The following is a 20,833-nucleotide window of genomic DNA, read 5'->3' as shown; positions in this document are numbered from 1 at the left end:
TGAGTTTGTAGTCACAATTTATTGCATTTTATATCCTTGAGAAGGACACTTAAGAGTTTGAGTTACTAGGCTCATAAGTTCATAAGTGTATTGGCTTTATAATTGCCATTGCATTTGAGAACATGTGCAAAACAAACAAATCAATGATCCAGTGCCTCCCATAGTAAAGCTTGAAATATGTTTGCTTTACACACATGCATTTCATAAACCAGTTTATGCCCAACTAATCACACTTTCCTTAAAAACAACATAGAGTATGCAGTCCAAGGCTAGGAGCAGGAAGTTCATTTTGTAGTTGCTGAACAGATGTTAAGCCCCTATTTATATTGTGACAGCTTAAATTGAGACAGGTTTGTTGAGGTTGTATCATCCTGAGTGGAGACTGAAGTGTTATCTTCCCGCACTTTGTCTTTGAACTACCTCGCCCCCAAACCTACAACACAACTGCACGAAAGTTCAGTCTGATTGCAGATCAAGCCACAAGTTCAGAATGGAGTTCATACTTGGAGCAAGAAAATTATATTCGCTTTTGACAACAGTAGGAAGTGCATACTTGGAAAAGGTTGAGGCTCTTCAGTGTTTGTGTGCTTCATTCACAGCCCAAGGAAGAGGGAAGTTCTGGCTTTGTCTAGACATCTGATGCACAGTCCCGTGAGATTCTACACTGCCAGTCACCAGTCATAGTGTAGCCGCCTTCATCTGAAAGTCTTTTTTCCCAGGATGCCAGAAACAAATATATTTCAGTTCTCCTTGCTCCCCTCCACTCATGCTTGTGTTCTCCATAAGTCATGTAGTGTTACAGATTGTTTGGATACTCCATTCAGTTTAATTTAAATTAGCCACTTATTCCTGCATATTTGAATAGAGGGCCTCAATCTGCTTCTGGAAGAGTTTAACAAGTTCTGCTCTCTTTGCCTTCAGTGTTGGTGTCAAGAGTCCATTTTCTACAGAGAACAGCTCTGTGTGGATGTAAAGGTCTTTAACCTATTAAAAGAAAATAATTTAGCACATGACACAGAATTACTTAGAGGACAAAAAACAGTTCTCCCCAGCTTCCTTGAGCTTAGTCCAAGAACTCAGTCTCTAGTAACTAAACTGTTTCTTTGGTGCAAGTCAAACTCCTTTTGACAGAGAAAGATAGGCTGGCGCTACAGTACAGCTCCTGCAGCCGATGGGGAACCGTTCCATAGCAATTGCAGTGGTTGCCCTGTACATCTACCTGCCTCTCAGTCAAAAGACGGGTAACCAGGTAATGCTTCCCTGCCTACTGCAATCAGTTTTCCTGGGCAGCTGTCTTAGGTCCCTGTCCTGGCAGTCAGTAACAGCAGGAATAGACTTCCCAGCCATTGTATTAGCAATACTCTGACAAGCAGGATTTGGAAGTACTCACTTGTTCAAAGGATTTAAGACCAGCCTCTTTCCCCAGTCTGACCATATCTTCTAAAATAGCTTTCTTCACTGCCTAGAAGAGAGAGCAGAAGCAGTGTGGGTAAAGCTGCCATTTTGTAATTGGCTCAGGACCACAACCAGTGCCGTCAGTGAGAACTGAGATAGCAAGAATACAGGTATATATTTCAGCATTCAACATTTCTCATGTTAAGAAACATGGTGACATATGGTAACATGACCACTACAAGGTCATGTCTATCTGCTCATTGGAAAAGAAACAGTGATAGTCATTGAAAGTCATGCAGTCACCCAATATTAAGCTAGTTTAATTTACAAAAAGATGGGTAAAAAATGAAGTCAAAGCAATGCAAGATTGGACTTCAGAACTGAAAATCTACCTATAACCCACTAAGAAGGTAAGACCACTCACTGGATTTTTGCAGATATCTTCATAGGAACCCTTTATTCCCAGTTTTGCTGCAAATTCTGGAAGTGTCTCATGATCAGGAACCACTATACCTATTAGACAAGACTGAAAACAAGTAGAAGGAGTCACGTTTATACCAAGACCATTTGGAGTTACTTGGATTGTCTACATGAGAGCTTGATCGTCAAGAATATCTCTGTATTAAGCCCCATCTACATCCCAATCTGCAGAATTTGGAAAGCAGCTACACGGACTTTGAAGCCACTTACCTGAGTTCTGACAGCAGCAGTCCAAGTGCTCATATAGTACGTCTGTTACGTGCTAACCACTCCAGCAACTGACACCTTTATGGCAAAGCAGTGGAGACACTGTACAGAACTCACCTGACATACTAACTCCATACAAGTACGTAATTAACCTTTACCCAACTTGCAACTTGATACCGAGATCTCCTTTTCTTTGGTGTCAAGAGGGAAGGCTATACAGAGGATATGCCTATAACTGTCGTGCCCTGGAGAACAGATCTTGTTCAAGTGCTGTAGTATATGTTAAAGTTTGTGCCCTGATATTCCAGAACTCATTGTGGGAGGAATCTTGCAGGATGCTCACTTGTAATATCACTTACCCTCAAACTTTCCCCATGTACAAAGACTTGGGCTACAGGAGCACTTCTAACATAGACATTTTCTATCTTCTCTGGTGCAATGTATTCTCCTTGTGCAAGTTTAAATATATTCTTCTTCCTATCGATGATCTTCAGTGTTCCATTCTAGAAGTTAAAGGTGGAAGCCGTTAGTTTCAAGTGCCTGTCTCCCTTCTATAGGCAGCAGAAGATAATGGTTTGCTTGTTTTTAAATGAAAGGCACATGATAATCTGGAACTGGTTTTTGCTCTCTAAAAGGGCACGTTGTCCAATTTCTCCAATAGGTGCAGACATGATTAGACAGTTCCTGTGTTCTCCTGTGACAAAAATGAGAGACTTTGTTCTTTGTTGTAGAAGATGCATATTCTTAACTACAGGCTTAGCAGGTGCTATGCAGGATCTTATAACCTGACTGGCCTTTGGAGCTTTGCCTGGAGTTACATGGTGAACAATTTAACAAAATATTTTGTAAAGCTTCTATCCTAGAATTTATTTCTGCAGCTTTGCAGCGTGCTGAAAATTCACATCCAAGGGATGGTTTGTATTAAGCAGTTACTCACTGGCATCCATTTCCCTATGTCTCCAGTGTGAAGCCAGCCATCTTTGTCAATTGCTTCTGCTGTCTTCTCAGGGTCTTTCAGATAACCCTTGAACACATTTGGTCCTTTAATGCAGACCTACAGCAGGTACAGAATATTGTTAGTCACAAGCCTTATGTTTCAGTATTTTCTGATACACACAGGAGATTGTACCTACCTCGCCTTCATTATTGGAAGAGTAGTAGTTCATTTCTGCCACATCATCTAATTTTATGATGTTACAAGCCAGAGGGGGTCCAACATGGCCTAAGGGAAAAAAAAAACAAAACAACAAACAAGGATAGTCATGACTCGTGGATTCTGCTAGGAGTTGTACCTATTTAATATAAAACTGGAAAGACTAGGTCCCCCTACATATGACTTTACTGATAGTAGATACCTAATGGATCTATTCACTATGTTAGTAAGAAAGAGTACTGTTTAAAGGGGTCTAATACCAAAAGTTCGAGAACATTATTTATTATAAATCCATTTTCAGACACTTAATGCAGGATAAGTAGCAGTTAAGTCTCAATGTTTAGAGCCATTTATTGGTCTAATCAATCACACCATGTGCCACACTTGCCTCCACAGAACTCCCCCACTAACCCTGGTGTTTATTTGCATTTCATCCTCATTATGATCTGCAGTTATGGTGCAGAAGGATGGTGACCTAAGCTTGAATTTAGAACGCTCAATATTAAAAACACCCCTGCTAAGATGAAACTTAAAACTCCAAGTTAGTGTCGCACTTCAGGAAAATATTCCTATCTGGCATTATAATCAATTCTTTGAGGTAAACAAATGGTTTGTGAGCTAAAACTAGTTTTCTTAAAGCCATTTGGGAAGTTCTTGTCAGTTTGCTCAGCTCTGTACAGGCACTCCTGCACAATGGGACAGGATATAGGTTAGGTCACTTTACACAAGAGATGCTCACCTATTTGAGCTGAATATTTTGGTATCCTGTTAACCATACAGGTGACTTGCTACAAAGAATCACTTTGAGGTTAACCACTCAGAATTTGTCTATTGTTTAACTAATAGCTTGAGTGCCACTTTCTATTGACAATTGTGCAAGAGTTTCCAAGTCTCAGCTACCACACCTGTTGTCCAGTCTCCAGGCATTGAGAAAGTGCATCCAGCTGAACATTCAGTCTGGCCATACGCTTCAAAGATCTGTGTGAGAAAGCATAAACATCCTTTGAACAGCAAGCCCTTGGTGTAAAAGACCTCACAGTTTCAACTATGCCCATGCACAAATCTTGTCTTAAGGAGGAAACCAAGACAGTATTATCCTATTTCAGATTTCCTGGTCTTACTGGTGTGATTGGATGTTTTTCAAGTTCAGCTATCCAAACCTTGCTCTGGTTACCTCATTCTCTGCACTCTGTTCTCAGATGTACCACGCTAGGAGCTTACTGACTGTCAAGATAAGCCACAAAACTCAGAGGCTGCTGCCTGACTTGCTGAGGTTGCTGCATATTCCTTTTTCTGCTGCTCTATTCCTCCTCCCAGAGCATACAGGAGGTTTTGCAGTACTGTAGTTTGATGTCAATTAGCTCTGCAAAATTTTGTTCTGTTGCAGTTAACCCTCCTCAAGCAGCCTGTAAATATTGACGACCCTGACAGCAGTGCCTCCAGGAACAAGCTGAGCTAGACCACAGCTGCATCACTGATTACACCCAAGTGACCACCAAATAGGCATTCAGGAAAAAGAATCAGCTTACCTGACAGCCCAATACTGCTCTGAGAAATGTCAGGACAGAGGGAGATATAGGGGCTGCACCCGTTACCATTATACGCACTCTTCCACCCATGGTCTCCTACAAGTGAATTAGAAGCCATCAGACCAAACTCTTAGCATTACATTGCTTGGGTTACTTACACTTGTAAGAGCTTACCTGAACTTTTTTGAAGATCAGCCAATCCAAAATGCTGTCATTTCTCATTATGCCTTGTTTTACTTCAGCCATCTTCACAGTCATAGCAATATTGAACATTATTTTTTTCACTGGGGTATTTGCACCACTTTGTATCTGTAAGGAAAAGTATCAGACCCTCAGGTTTCAACTCATATCTATGCCTCCAGTTCTTGCTTTATTAGGAGGCACCATGCATTACTTTGGTGTTCTAGGATTTGTCTTCACTATTGCCATGGTCTAGGAGACAAACCAAAGTGCAATACTAATTTGTGTTGCTGCAGTCATACTTCAGCTACAACTCCGAGGGCTAGTGAGCCTTCTAGCTTTGCACTTGCTTTATTTTCATTCTGAAAGTAAACAAGATCTTTGTCTCAGAACAGCAACAGACCTATCTCAGCCATGACTGCATACACTGCACTTATAGTCCAGGTCTCAGGGATCTTTCCGTCTCCTGGGAAAGGATTTTAAAGAATTCTTTCTGCTAAGGACTAATTAACCTCATGATGATATTATGATGCATTCAACTTCAATTTGAATGTGCATACTTGCTTAGATACATGAATGTTAAGACAATTTAGCTAAAAATTGCTCACATACCTTGTCATATATTCTATTGAGTAGTCTCGGTACAACTGGGAATAGTGTTGGCTTCAAGGTTTTCATGTCATCTGTCAGCAATTTGATGTCTCCTTGGAAGAAGCCTACTTTTGCTCCACAGCTGTAGACCACAGTCTGAAAATCAACCAAATGTCAGTCAAGGATAATTCATAGCTTTGTTAGCCATAATAATTTTCTATGGAAAGCAGCATGATTTCCAATACTCAATAGGAGTATTGTTCATGTGTAAATAGACTTTGAGGAAATATAGAAAGCCAGCAGTTTTTGCTATAATTTGATTTATGGATGGCTAATGGCTTGATGCCGCTAATTTGGCCTGCAGATTTGCAGATTGGTGTCACAGATTCAGTGAGGCAGGACTGAAGAACAAAGCTTCCTTACAGGAGGTTAGTAGCCATATCTTGGAGAAGTAACTAGGCGTTAATTTAGTCTGTTTAAAGGTTTACCTTAGGTAGGTGGGCTTAGCCATTTAGGTATGACTTCTACCAGGTGTTACTGTCAATTAGTTTATACATCCTATGTCTGCTACGGAAGCTTAGTAGCATGCACACAGTCTACTTACCTGTACAACTCTCTCAAACATGTGAGCCAAGGGGAGATAGGATATGCTGATATCGGAAGGCATACATTCAACTGTGTTCTACAGGAGAAAGAAACAGAAGTATGTCAGCACTCCCTATGCCCTCTTGAGTAAAAAGTAAGTTTGGATCAATTTGAGTGCTTTGAAATATATGCTTTTAAAAAGACTGAAGCAACTTAGGCTCATCCACCATCTTTTCAAAACTTGCAGCTATAACTGACTCAGTCAAGTGTGAGACAGGACACTAGATCAGGATTAGTTTCATGTTTCAGCAAAACTTGAAATATGGTGGTTTAGTACTCTTGGCATGTAGGTCTGACTCATTCTAGAGTAACTTCTAAGTAGTTCTTGTTCAAGGTCAAACCAAGTTATTTACCATACCATTCTCCCGTGGAAACAAGGGCACTTAGGATAGTGCCTACAGGGAATGAATGGTTTGCAGAAGACGCCCACAGTAAAGTCATTTTCACCACTCAGTCACATAGCCTAGAGACCACCGTTAACAGTAGCTTACCTCTACGCTTCTAAGGAAGGCAGCCGCATTTGCAACAACATTCTTATGTGTCAGCATGGCTCCTTTAGGGTTACCTTTGGAGAGATCAGACAAAGTCAGCTGTGAGTGACTGCTGCTGCAATCAGTTAGTTGCCCATGTCTTCTTTGGCTCAGTCACTTTGAGCTGCCTTGGTATTAGGCTCAGTTATAGCTTGCATTATCTTAGGAGATCACAAATACATCTCATCTAGAGCACTTTCAGTTACGGCCCTAAGACCCTGTATTTTTCACAAAGTAGGGCAACATATATTTGGTTAATCTTCCCTCACCCAGCTCTAAGAAGCTTTGTCTTTGTGCACTTGACTTGTAGGGACAATGTCCCGATATACCAAGTGTCCTCAGTAGTGGCTTGACATGGTTCTAACTTATTCTTTTATGTTGTTAGTATTTCCCTTTTTTGCACTGGAAAGTTAGTGTTTTTAGTACAGCAGTTGTTTTAATATAAAAGCAACAACATGCATTCTCTTACCTGTTGTACCACTAGTAAAACACACAATGCAAAGATCTTCAGGCTTAGGAGGCTAGAGGGAAAAAGCCACATTAGGTCAACAGTGTAAGGATTATTAGGTTAGTTATCAGTATTTACGTACACTTCCTGAAGGTAGAAGAACTAGGAGTTTTTTGGAAACATCAAGACAAGATAGACAAAAAAATCCTGCCAGCCTCCTTTCCTATCAGCATGGCAAGAGGTCTTTTCAAAGACTAGTTTCACAAGTTTAGAACTATTCCACAGAGATACTTACATTTGGTTTTCTGATGTTGTTTCTTCCCAGCTCCTGTAATAGAGAAAATACAGCTTAACAATTGCAACAGAATGAAGTGCAGCAATAGCAAATGAATACGTAATTGGATTTCAAATGCAATGTTATAGTTGGACTCTTGAAATTATCTCATTCAGTGAGAGAAGTTGGTCTTCACACATTTAGGACTTATAACTTGGAAAAGCTGACTCCTGAGACTGTGAAAAGCATGAATGTGTAGAAAGTGAGTAGAGCTGCTTAAGGGATTTGGAAGTCCTGAATGGAGATATTTCATTTTATTTAATATAGGCCACATCTCTTACACTCCACATTTATACCTCAGATCTGGAAATTAAGCCTAGTACTGGGGTGTCAAAACAGCCAGTCATTTACACTTAAAGTTTTAATTAGACTCAACTGGCAGCTTAGAAGCTTGATAAATCCTGTTACAACTGTACCATGAGATATGCTAAGGCAGTCTTCAGGTTAATGCATAGAGTGTCCACAGCATATGAGCACAACTTTAGTCAATGGTTTGAACTCTGCAAGTCTACTTGGCGAAATATATCAAGTTTCAAAATGACTGCTCATTAAGATCTCTGATACAGGCGTGACGACTGGATGATTCTTATATTAAAGTGTCATTGTTGCCAGAGAAGGTGCAGTTGTCTAGTTAGCAAGGTATTCCTCTGCAAGATCAGGAAGTCTTTAGTCACCTACCTCAACCTCCTGTAGTGCTAGAATTTCAACTCCCACTTTAGCTGCTCTGTCCTTGAGCTCTTTATTGAAGAGATCCATAAGAATTATAGTCTTCACACATGGGGTCTTTCCTTGCTCACAGTTTTCAAGCAAGATCTCTGCTTTCTCCGGCTTGTCACAAATTACTACGCTTATGTCAGCTACAGAAAAAAAATTACATTTCACAGGTCTGTTCTGAGGACATGGGACACTAGTGAGAGACAACTCAGTGGAACATACACTTAGAATGTAATATTGGTTATGTTCCAAAGCCATTTGCATTTGGATCACATGGATTCACTGGCTGGCTTGACAGTGCTAAGAAATTTGTTTCCTACTAGGGCCAACTGACTTTAGCTAGAATCTCAGTTTTACCCAATGTGAAACCTTTACACTGAAGAATCAAAGACAAATATCTTCAGTCATAGGCAAGACAAGTATTTATTCTTTTGGTATTGCCATAAAAGCTCACTGATCAATTAAATTTAACCATTTTCCTTAAATCTAAAGAATTTTAGACTGGTTTGAAAGAGGTAGCTAAAATTTGAGTTAATGGCTCAACTTCCCTGCATGTGCAAGAAAGCTTTATGCCATTACAAAATCCTTTACCAGTAAGACAGCAGAGGAATTGGATTTGTCTGAACATGCTGGTTCCCCATTAACCTAGTCAGTCACAGCTGTGTAGCACTAAGGCAAGACCTGCTGGCAAGATTCACCACCATGACTGTTGAAGTGCTTTTGCTTGGCAAATCCTGTTTATAGGTTGGATCCTAGATAGTTGCGACAGCAGTTGATTTTTATTTCCTCCCTGCCCTCAATCACCCCTCAGACTAGGGAAAGAAAGTTTGAAGATGCATTCAAGCTCCCTCTCCAGTTTCTTTCATGATGGCATGCTAGCTGTTAGTTCTATAAAACTAAACAGATAGATTTAGGCTTATCTCTACTCCTCCCCTCCTCTGCTCTTTGCCTCCTAGAACTTTTTAAATCAGAGAGACACATCTAGTCTTAATTTGCATGCAAATCTGTCTGCATTGTCTGTTTGGCAAACAGTGTGGGAGTTCAAGATTGCCAAACCTCAAACAGCAAAGTTGTTGACCCCTCTGATTGCAGCACGGTCCACAGAATCTAGCAGGCTGTCAGTGGACTTGCACCCAAAATGCTAGGAGACATACAAAACCCACTGCTTTCTTCTAAGCGTTGAATCTCATACCCTGCAAACCAGCTTTACAGAAGCAGTGTCTATAAAAATATAGGTTAAAGCTACTCTAATTTTTGCGTGAAATTTCTTTGCACTTTAACCTTCTCAAAATAAAGCTTCTTAGAGATATCGTTATTATGAAGTAGTTGAAGTCAATATTTACCTTTGTTGACAATATACACAATAGCCTCTGGCCCCAGAGTGTCATATAGTGGAACAGCAACCATTGAGTAAGTGTAGCAGGCATACTCTGAAATGATCCACTGAAGAGAGAAAAAAGAGCTAGAGAAAAATAGCAGCTCACAAGACAGGATTACCTAGTGACTTCATACAGCTTGACTAGCTCATGTACACATTAGTAGTGTTTGTGTAAGGAGCATGTCTATGAGGTTCTTACAGTATCAAGGGTTCAAGATAGTTACTGATTGTATTACATACCCAGCATAGTATGTGCCCAGTCGGTAATAAGGGACTAGGAGGGAAAAAGCCAGTTGTGGTTGTTCCTCATGTGGCCTCAAACTATTTAAATAGCAAGCTGAACAGACCCTCTGCTCCCCAAGATGTCAGAATTTACTGGGAAATAACATTCAATTTGTCGCTTACCTCTGGCCTATTCTGAGCAAAAATGCCAATAAATTGGTCTGATGATGGTGTACATCCTTTCTGCAGAAGCCCTGATCCCAGGTATTCAGCTCTGTCCAAAACCTGTAAGAAAGTTTCCCCCTGTTTTAGCGCTACAAAACAGCATCCCAAATTAAGTCATCCGTGATGTACAACACTCACCTGTTTGTACGTCAGCCACTGATAAGGTTGGTTGGGTTTTCTGTAGCCTAAACAGTTGCCATTTCCTAATGGAAGAGTTCAGAAAAGAAGCTGTAAAGCTCAGTACTGAAGCTGCATCACACTTCAATGCAACATTGGTAGGTGGGAAGTATTTTCAGACATCTACCTAACTGTGTGAAGCATGGAAGTGTGCAGTGTCCACAGTTAAGCACATTGCACAAACAAGGATTTTAAGACTGATGGCTTCATCTTTATAAGCAATACTTCCAGGATCTGCTGATATTTTCCCATTTCACAACTCAGCAGAGTTTGAAGTAGTTTGTAATCTATCACATTTTCATGTCTGGGACCCTTGAAGTCAGACAGACTCATTCTTACGAGCAGGCAGTAATCTTACACTGAAAAAAACTCACCCACTTCATAGGACAAAACAGAGGGATTTATTTGCACACACCCTTTTCCCCCCCAAACCACACTTGGTATTGCTAAGTCTTCACAGGACTCTGCCACCTTAAGCTCCCAATGTTTGCTCCTGCCCAATCTGCCAACTGCTACTGCTTCCAAATCGAGGGGGGGAAATATGGTCACTTGTCACTCCACCCCACAGAAGTCTAGGAAACCTTAACTGTTACTACAGACAAGAAATAATGCAAAAAAGCTTGGAACCACTTTTTTTACTTGCAATGTGTAAGTACTAACTGGCAGCTGCAAAGCTTACCAGAAGCATGCAGTCCTCTCTGGAAAACTTCATACAAGGTTTTAGCATCTTCAAAGTAATAAGAAATCAGGTTATTATCTGTCAAGATTGCAGCTCTTCTGGCTCCTCCCTAGGAACAGAGCACAGTTATGAAATCAGTGCAGAACAGATGCAATGCCATTTGTTCCTCAGCTAGTCTCCCTTTTAAAGCATTTCAATGCCATTGAATTGTCAGGGAAGTCTCATTTTCCTTCCTGGTTTTGATCTATTCAGTCACTAGTCACATGCAGAGGAATTTTCTATATGGCCTAGACTAATATTCAGTTGTGGATTATTATAGAGACCTTGACTAAGATGAAGTGCAACCACTTACATAGTTACATGAAGTCCTGAATCTCATTCTAGCATCAGCCTCAAAACAGATGCAAATCATTTATAGTACATAAAAAAAAAAAAAGTCAGTGACAGCCAAGGGTAAGAAGCACACCTAACCCTGTTGGAAAGAGTTGCAGTTTCTTACTCTTAAGACTGGCATCTTAACACTTCCCTTCTCCCCACAATACTGCTGAGCTGTACAGCAGGTTTTGTATCTCAGACAGCAGAGTTTCCACAGATGCCCAGAGTCAAAAGGGATTGGTATTCAGGGCAAGCTTCTCAAAATGCTCCATCCCCACATGAAGAATAAGCATTACCTCAATTCCTATCGACTGCTTGTTCAAGTCAGCGGGAGGAAAAACAGGTTTGGGCCTGCTTATCACCCACAGGGAGATGACAACCCCAAATACAATAAGAGTTATCAATGCCGGTGTTGGGAGCGGTGAGAACAAGACTTGAAGTATCCAGATCATTGTGCTGGATCAGTGCAGTCGGAGTTGAACCTGAAACAAACAGGAGGTTTAGTAGGTATACGTTAGAAGCACTCACTACCTGTAAGCCGGGGTTACTTAAGTAGTTTGTTAAGCTATACCACAGATTGTTTCAGCTGTTTGCCCCTAAAGACTCCTGGTACAATAATAAGGCATACTTATGCAATGCTTTAAGCCTCTTTAAGAGATCTAAAGTCACCTGTCCCCATAAATTTTAATCCATTCTGCATCCACCTCCACAAAAAGCTGAAGTCCAATGATGCCAAGCAAGGAACAGATGTCATTTTTTTCCTACTCAAGAGTAAAAATCTGCCAGTATATGATTTCCCAAGTTAAGTATATACAAAAAAAATAATGCATATAGTTCAGAGATGTGAACGGTGGAAGAAAACACCTCAAGACAGCTATAGCTGTCCAACAGGAGGAGTTATTGCTGAAGCTTACACAGATGTAATGAACTTGTAACAGTCTGCAGGAGAAGCAATGTCCTCATGATCAGCTGCTCCTACCGGAAATCTGAATCTATACCAGGAAAGTGCTTCTGATGATGGCAGTGTCCTCAGCATAAGATACAGCACAAGTCAAAACTCTGAAAGATACTTTTGCACAAAGAAATGGTGACCTGGAAGTCAACGTGTGCAACGGAAGTCTGGCTGGGAGATACAGAAGCAGTTTTGCTGCTTACATCTTGCAGAATCTCTTCCTGCAATGGCAAGGAAGCAAAAACTGAGAATACAGGATTTCCTCACAAGAGATGCAAAGCAACATCTAGTTCCTTCTCCTCTCTTAGGAGCAAGTATTTTAATTTCCAAAATGCTCTGGTATTTTTCAGATTGAATAGCCAAGGCAAATCTAGCAGATCTGACTGTATTTGGTCAAAATGAACTCAGATCTCACTAATTTATCTTTGCTAGTATCTAAATAGGTATGCAGGACACGTCACATCACACTTGGCAAGGTCATTAACCACACCCTTTCAAATTCCTTCATGCAGAATTGAGGGGACCCAATCCTTAGATACGTAAGCTAGCAACTAACTGACTCCTTGTACAAGAATAATACCAAGTATTCTGGAGCAATGGGCTCCAGGTACCCTTTAATTAGAGTAACTTGAGAAAGTTGAAGGTATTTTTCAAACAGTAAATTCAGCCAGGTCCCAAAGTCAGAATTTGGGTCTCTGCACCCAGACTGATCAGTTAGATCACCCACATGAGGTTTATGGGTTTGTACTTCTCAGTTTCCGGTGGCTACGTTAATTGGCAATCCTAATGTGTTCTCTGGTGAGAGAAAAGTAAGACATGCTTTGGATGCTCAGCATCTGGATAAGAACAGGTACCATGGAGACTTGTCAAGGCCAAGCTGCCAAAAGCACATCACCCATGTATCTGGCAAGTATCAACTCCCTAGACCTACTCATTTTGAGTTACAGTGTGCCCTCCAAACCCCTGACCTACATCTGATGCACTGAGAGAACTGCCACAAAAAGTTCTGCTACAGCAAGAACGGCAGGAGCTAGTGATTTATGATGGCATTGAATGAATCTGGTCATTGGACATACCACACCTAGGAAGTACGAACCTATTTTTTCTCAGTACAGAATATTGCCCATCTCCATACCCATCCTTTGGCTTTTATCAACTGAGTCTGGGGGAAAATAAAAAAGACTCCTAAACCAGGTCTGCTGCTGAAGTTTGAATTCATGTCAAAGTCACCCAGCAGTCTGTTCTATCACTGCTGTATTTGGAAAAGTAAGAATTTAATACTCTTCATGATGTATACATTTGGTCTTGTTAACCTTTACTTCAGCAGTAAGCAAACAGCTTTCTGTAGGTGGCTGAACAGTATCTGATTTATAGTGGAAGTCAACTACTTGCTTTTATGTTATAGTATGAGAACTGAAGCAGCTTGGTACGGGCATCTCCACTGTTCTACATACAGAGGTGTTTGATATACAAACTTTTTTGCTTTAACTCAGAGACCATTGCTAGATCCATGTGGCAGAACAAATCACATTTGAACCACTTGTATGTTGGAAGCTTAGCCTGTGGGAAGATGGCAAATCTAGAGCTCAGCACATCTATCCTCCCATCCCTCTAAAAGGATACCAGAGTACTCATATCCAGTTACCCTGAATTTTCATTTATAGCAATCAGCTTCTGCAGTCTTTTTCCATCCCCAGATGGGTCAAAAGGAGTTTTCACTCAGTGTGTTTCAGATGACTCCTCTCTGGATATAAAGTTCTCCCAGTGAGCAGTACGAGAAGGGAGCTATGTGCAGGCAGCTGAAGGAAGCACATGCCTGCGTAGTTGTACCAGTGTTAATGACTGAGTTGTGTTCTCATGTTCATTTTAATAGCAATTTAAAGGCTATTTCCTAGAAACCAGGAAGGATTGGTTGCCTTGAGAATATTGTGCTAGAGGTAATAAGCATAACTGTCGATCATATCTGTAGCACAGAGTTCTTTTCTGTAACTGATTAATGCTGATTAGCAGTGTTAATTAGCCTAATCAGGCAGATTGGTGCAGTTGTCACAAACAACTACTGTCTGTTAAATGGCCTTATTTGACAGAAAATTAATAGAAGACACTTGTCTAATCTTGCTGTGGTAAGGATTCCTAACCCCAAATGTTCCAGGCAGCAGTAGGTAAGGCACTGAAAGCCTTCAGTCATGGTACTCACATCTCCTCGTTGGCTCGCATGCAAGGCAGTCTTCCTAGATGTCTTGGCACAAACTGACCATTGAGCTCTGAAAGATAATGATGCTCGGAGCAGAGAGCTCAGAGAAGTCTAGGGAGAACACCTGATCAAGTGTGAGAGAAGCCTGAAGGTGATTGAATGCAGCAAAGCTTTTGCCTTCAGGTTGAATTGATTCCACAAGTTTCTACCACAGAGAAGAGAAAGCAGGCAGTAGTCTTATCCCAGTGTGACCTAACCAGCATTCCTATAACTGAAAATTATTCTTGACTAGTTACAAGCCAAACCAAAACAATTTTAAATTTAAAGAAACATCCTATGACAAGCTCATGTCCAAAACCTGGGAAGTATCATGTGTTCATTTGCTTCTAATTAGTTTTTTCTAATAACCGTCATTGCTAGCCCACTTACAGTACTGAATAAGCCTGTATATGCAAGGGGCAAAACCTAACATCCTTTAAAACCACAGAAGTTTTTGTTGTGTCAAAAGCACAAATACCTAGATCTTCTTTACATTACATGAAAAATACGCTGTTCTTATCTGAAAGGCAATTTTAAATTCCCTTTACTTATTACAGTGTTTTGCTTTTACTTTCCAACTGTTCGTTTAGTTGGCTTTAACCCCTACTGTCAAAGTACACAGGGTGTGTTATTCAGGCTGTGACAAGAAACCACAAGTGAATTTATCTCAACTTCCAGATCTAAGCCAGTTGTCTACTATTCCTAGAGTTTATACCATAAATACGTGTGAAATCCAAGGCACTGCTAATAAACCACCTCTGGCATCCTTCAAATACCACTTAATCCTGCTGCCCTGAGAGCAGAAGAGCCAGCAGAGAGGACAGGAAACTTTTTTCTTTACGAGTCTTTTGTCCATGTACTCCACGCTCGATATGTGCCATGGAGTAACCACAACCTGAGTTTCACCCACAAATCTGGTACATTGTACATAGATGATACCTGATCTATATGGGCTGAGTGAAAACTCAGCTTGGTGCAACATGCAACAGTGCCAGGGCATTTTGACTGTAGGGTTAATGAGCATTAAGGGCTTTCTTAAGCGTGCAGAAAGGCTGGAGTGCTTAAAACCCCAGGGTTTTGAGGGACTTAGCCCCCAGTGACCAGAAAGATGGGAAATGCACAGATGTCTCAAGCCACCTCTGTTAGTCCTCTTGTGCAATAAGATCGTAGATGGTTAAAGTGTACTTAGGTTGTCTGACCTGATCAATGGTCAGGGATAAGGTGCACCAGGATCAGGAGTGCAAAGGCTTAGGTTCCCCTCCACCAACCCCCTTTTTATCAAAAGAGATTACAGTGATTCCAGTTACAGCCTTGAGTTCAGGACTGCGTGTTCTCATTTCTACTGTACACCCCCCCATAATCTCCAGCACGATTCCTTCATTAGCTAGAGGAATGAATGAGAGTTGTTCTCTATTCTCTACAAGTCAGCAGTCATCGGAAAGTAACTGAGCTCTGTGGTTTCAAGCATAGAGGTTTGAAGAAAAACTTATCATCTCTCTCACAGAGTTCTTTACAGACAGCAAATCTCTGGTATTTACACCATTTCAGAGGCAAGGGTCATGCACTGCCCGTGAGATTTTTTTCCAAGATTATATTCTTTGTCTCACGCCTGCCCAAGAAATGGTTTAATTATGCTTTTGAGGCAATCACAAGAACTTGTTATCAGCGTTAGTAACGTAACCTACTGACTCTGAGCAGAAAGAGTAAGGAGCAGCCCCAGTGTAGTTGGTTCTACCCTAGTTCATTAACTAATCACCATTAGCTCACCCTTTGCATTTGCTTACACATAGTGCAACTCTTGCCTGTCTCCTGCAGATGTGAGCCATGTGCCAGTTTGTGCTTAGAAGCATTGTGTGCCATCTTCCTCCAGCTGCAGCAAGGAAAGCTGGTGTTCTGCAGGGTTTAGCATCCAGAGGGAAGCTAAAGTGCAAGATCTCAGCAGCAACTGCTGAACAGAGCCACACACAAACCACATCACCTATCGCCTTGGGAGATTCGGGGCTCTGAAGACAGCTTACTTCACAGACTCAGTTATGTAAAGAGAAGTAAAATCCCAGAGTTAGCTGCAACGGCTTTTCTCAGAACCGTGTTTAGAGGCAGACAGATTTGTACGTAAAGCAAAACCCACAGTAACTTGCATTAAGCCTGAGAGGCACTTTGCTTTCAGAGTACCTCTTACAAGAGCTACAGCCAAACAGTTCAAGTGTCCTTTGATCTTGCCTGAGAAGCGCTCTGCCATGGGAAAGCACAGGGCCTCAGTAACTTACTTTCAGGAAGTACAGCACTTGTGGTTTCAGACTAGATGTTACAGACTATTTCTGGGTCTTCCTCTATTGAACTCTCAGTATTCTAAAATAGAAAGACCGTTTTTATAAAGAACTTCGCTTATATTACTGTCCCTCCATCAGGCACAGTGACGCCGTGACACTGCTTAGTGCTAAGGCTTCGTCGGGTAGCTGCTGAAGCCAAGTTTTCAAGGGTAATTTATATCAGGTTTTCTCCTTGAAAGCTACCTATTCAGAAAGTGTATTGGTCCCACAGAAAAACAGAACACCTAGCCCTTTGAAGTTTTGAAGAATTTTAAAAATAGTATAACAAGTTCTGTTGCTGTTTCTTTCCTCTATTAGATAGTACAGGACAATAACCTCATAAAATATGCACATATCAGCATTACATTAACGGAAAATTATTATTAGACATAAACATGCATAGCTGAAACAGCTAAAACTAGAGCTCAACTTAGAAATCCATAGAGAGCCCCTCAGAAAACTAGAAAATGATCATTTAGCAGCTTACATAGCCACACGAAGAACAGGTAGCACTAAGAACTTGTAAGTATGGATGTCTTTTATCACAACATATTACAGCAGTCGTATTACCAAGAGCAAAGAGCAAGCGTATATCTGAATTTAACTAAGTTTAAGATTAGCATCTGATGGCATGCTACCAGAGCTTTCCTAGCAGGCTCCTGATAACCGCATTATCTTGAACCTCATAGCTAAGCACTACATTTGCACGTGGTTTGTACTAAAACTTAAGTGAGTAACCATCAGCAGGGCCATTAGCAATAAAACAAAAGTGGAACTTTATTACTCGTCCAAAAAGCGCCTCAGAGCAATTACAGAGAAGAGAAGCAGCAGTCAAAAGCACGTACCATGCTGTAGACGAGGCAGGAAGCCAACCTCTTTTCCTTAAACACAGGGAGCCTTACGAGCATAATAGCAAACCAAAAGCAATTAGATAGTAATCGTTTTAAAACTAGAGCTAGTTCCCTCTCCCCAGTTTAAATAAATCAGCAAGCAGAAAAGCATGCCGGGAACAGAGGTTATGAAAGGGAGGAACTTCAGTGGTTAGAAAAAAACTACAGAGGAAGTTTTTCTTTTTTATTATTTGGTGAAGCAAGGAAGTTGAACTTTAAATGTTTCTGAAGAAGGAGATGAAAATTATACCGAAATCTTTTGAATGTTTATTTGTAATTTACCATTTATAATCCATTTGCTTGTTTTTCCTCTATGTCTAAAGCTGCACTTTCAATACCAGGGATTATCTCCCTGTAGCTGTGCTGTACATTAAGGTGAGCAGAGCTTTGCAGCGTGTAGTGCTAACAAAATAGTTTGGGTATGGTATTTCTTATCTACCACTCTAACACACTTGTTGGTAGGCTGCATCATGGTTTCTGCTGAATTTTTTTTCCCCCCTAAAAGCTGCCTTGTCCCTTCTAAATCGCTTTCTGCTGTGCTGTCATTTTACATATGCACAATTATTTGCACAATGTAAAAGTGAGTCATGCTTCAAACTATAATTTTGTTTCCTACTATGACAGGAATTTGCTTTCTGTCTAGAGTTGTGTTTCTTTGTGTGAAAGTTTATGGCTACTGCTGTTTCCCTTTTTCTCCATGGTGCTTGCCTGATATAACTGGAAATTTGCAGCAGGCTTTGAGAGGTAGGAAGACAGTAGCTTTACCTAAATTTCTCCTTTAGTGCCTTGACCTCAGATCTTGGAAATGTTTTCCTGCTTAACAGTTTGCCCATCTGAAAGCTTTTCTGTGCTGCATGACTTCAGAATAATTTACCTAGTCAGAATAAACTACAATAAAGCTAAGAAGAAGTTACATAGCTTGTACTTGCATAAAGAGTTCTACCTGTCCTGGACCTTGGCTTGCTAAAACTTAGTCTCTACTAATTGCTATTATGTCTTCATTGCTGCTGCAAGCTTTATGTTATTGAAGTAAAGCTAGCTTACTCTGCAATTTCGGCATTATTTAACAATGCAGACCTGTAGGGAAGCTGGGGGTTAAATCACTGATTTTGTCATGAGCTTTGGATGAAGATGAAAAAGAAATAGCTTGTTCTGCACAAAACTCCTTTGCCTACCCAGAGCTGCTCCTGTGGCATTCAAACAAAGCTGCGACTTTGAGCTCTAGTAGTGCCAGACATGGTGCACTTATGCTTAGAGAAAGGCAATGCCCCTTACACAGAAGGGAAAGACAGGCTCCCAGCCCAGCCGGCTGCATTAACAACTGTGAGTTCTTCTATGAGGATTTCTCCTTTCAGATATCTGACCTCAGGCTGTTATTTTTTCAGGAGGAAAAGGAAAAGTAGTGAATCTGCCCTGTCTGTGATCGGCTGTTGGGTGGCAATGCTGTATGTCTCAGTCAGATGCCCTGACTTTTGCTGGGGGTGTGAGAGAACTTCACAAAAGCCTTGTGAAGGATAGCTTTTCCTTAATGATTTGTACTTTTTAATGCTCGTAAATTAAAATAGAGCTGATGCTCTTTCCCCAGCATGCATAAGAAATAACACGATAATTTTGAGGCTTATTGTTTTTGATATTGCCTCAACTGATCTGAATAAACCCTGGCTTTTTAAAGGAGGCACAAATATATTTTTTGCCAGTAATTCTTTGCCAAAAGATAAAGTAAAGCAGAGTCACGAATAACTCAACCTTTTTTTCTTTTTGTACGCATATGTAAAATGTATACCTGCATCTTTCATACATACTATGAAATTAAGATCAGTAGAGCAAAGAATGTATATATAGAGTTTAAATTAATTGTTATTGTCACTGTCACAAAAGGAGAGATAAGATGAGCTTTCATAACAAACACTAAGGTCATGGCACAACACAAGCATTGGCCATCCAAAGATGCCCAAATATCCCGTCTACCTATGGCAAATAGAATTGGTTGTAAGTAAGCGAAGGGGAAGCACTATCTCAGTGCATAGTTTTCTCTGTTGTCGCTTCAAGACTTGGAGCTAGGTTTTGTGAGTTTGTGGGAAGTATGGGCTCACTTTATCTGAAGGGGTTTTCGATTCCTGTATGTTTTCTGACAGCTATAAAAATAATAATTCTTTATTGGTCTGCCTTTTTTTTTTTTTTTTTATTGAGGACAACCTTCTGGCTTTTGTAAAACAAAGAAACTATGCAGGGACATAAATGATCTTCTCGGAGCATAAGTGGGTTCCTCAGAGAAGGCAGCATGAGCAGGATGATGGAGCACACATTTTGCCAGCTTACTTGCAGCTTGAGTTCTGGTTACCCTTTCTCTTTGCTGTCCTTTCCTCAGTTACAGCTGCAGCTCTATGCACAAGCAAGAGCTTGGAGAAGGCTCCATCTCTGTAGCTCTGAAAACTGTGTTTTTATTTATTTATTTACAAAAAAGTTATTACAACCAGCCTCTGTGTTTTTAGTTAGGGATTAAGCTCCTATAGTACTAAGGTTTGCAGATACCCTTGTGTGTGTAAACAATCCAGTTTATAACATCTTTTTACTGGCAACATTTCAAAGCCTGCCTCTGGTGCTGCGGAACCAAATGACGGCTCCATTTCTGGAGCTCTGTTTTCACGAGGAAGCTGAAGGGGAGCTGGCACTAGCACCCCATGTGCTGTATCTTAAAACAGACAAAACCAGCACGCTGATAAGAAAATGGCTTCAGCCTGGCCAGCAGTCAGGTTTCCTGTTCCAGCCAGGCTATATCAACGGGGAGCGCTGAGATGGTTACTCTCACTCAGGCGCTTCCTCTGGCTGTGATTTTTTTGTAAGCCTCCGTGAGACCAGACCCTCTCCTTGTGCAGCCAACTACTTGGTTGTCACCTTTAACAGCACCCAGCACGTACGTCACAGCAAATTTGGGCTGTTGTTCCCCTCGCAGTACTCCTGTGCAGGAGTAGGAAGCCTAGCACTTTGGAAAGCCTGGCTCCGACCAGGAGGGATTTGCTTACCTTCTGTCCACCTGGGGTGGAGGGGCTGACACGGCTGCCTCGCTTCTCTGCTTTACAACTCCAAGTGGGTGCTCGAGGGCTGGTGCTTCCCCGGCTTCTGCGGCAGGACTGAGCCCCGAATCATCGGCGTGTGGCTTTAATAAACAGGCAGTACTGCACCCAGG

At 41.1% G+C, this 20,833-nt stretch overlaps 1 protein-coding gene and 1 long non-coding RNA gene across 4 annotated transcripts in view; one reads left to right on the top strand and one right to left on the bottom strand.

Annotated features, from left to right (window-relative positions):
• On the bottom strand, positions 1-20,808 carry ACSL5 (acyl-CoA synthetase long chain family member 5). Of its 2 annotated transcripts, none has more exons than XM_083844089.1 (21): positions 20,670-20,808; positions 11,559-11,744; positions 10,888-10,996; positions 10,170-10,234; positions 9,990-10,091; positions 9,550-9,649; positions 8,171-8,349; positions 7,454-7,486; positions 7,180-7,231; positions 6,672-6,745; positions 6,140-6,217; positions 5,557-5,691; positions 4,939-5,073; positions 4,765-4,860; positions 4,141-4,213; positions 3,216-3,304; positions 3,020-3,136; positions 2,442-2,585; positions 1,820-1,921; positions 1,391-1,462; positions 1-984 (listed from the first exon to the last, which is right to left on the bottom strand). In XM_083844089.1, the coding sequence occupies exons 2-21, from the start codon at positions 11,712-11,714 to the stop codon at positions 844-846; spliced, it is 2,052 nt and encodes a 683-aa protein (XP_083700215.1). In that variant the 5' UTR covers positions 11,715-11,744; positions 20,670-20,808; the 3' UTR covers positions 1-843. The 2 variants fall into 2 exon arrangements, with proteins under 2 accessions (XP_083700215.1, XP_083700216.1); XM_083844090.1 differs by lacking the exon at positions 20,670-20,808 and adding an exon at positions 17,602-17,755.
• The window catches only part of LOC310902499, a 64,070-nt gene continuing 63,929 nt past the window's right edge, over positions 20,693-20,833 (top strand). For both annotated transcript variants that reach the window (XR_014586742.1, XR_014586743.1), the window contains exon 1: positions 20,693-20,832. This is a non-coding gene — a long non-coding RNA (uncharacterized lncRNA). The remainder of the gene's footprint in view (position 20,833) is intronic.

This window comes from Anser anser (genome assembly GCF_964211835.1).
Source record: "Anser anser genome assembly, chromosome: 7".
Taxonomy (NCBI): Eukaryota; Metazoa; Chordata; class Aves; order Anseriformes; family Anatidae; genus Anser; species Anser anser.
The sequence above is the reverse complement of the archived record's forward strand: the minus strand, read 5'-3'. Positions and strand labels throughout refer to the sequence as shown.

Bases quoted from the DNA above. Each gene is read 5' to 3' on its own strand.
- ACSL5 (XM_083844089.1), bottom strand. From the start codon at position 11,714: ATGATCTGGATACTTCAAGTCTTGTTCTCACCGCTCCCAACACCGGCA. The intron at 10,997-11,558 runs GTAATGCTTATT...CTCTGTTCCTAG, and splicing joins AGCAGTCGATAGGAATTGAG to GGAGGAGCCAGAAGAGCTGC. The intron at 10,092-10,169 runs GTGAGTGTTGTA...ACTTTCTTACAG, and splicing joins AGTGGCTGACGTACAAACAG to GTTTTGGACAGAGCTGAATA.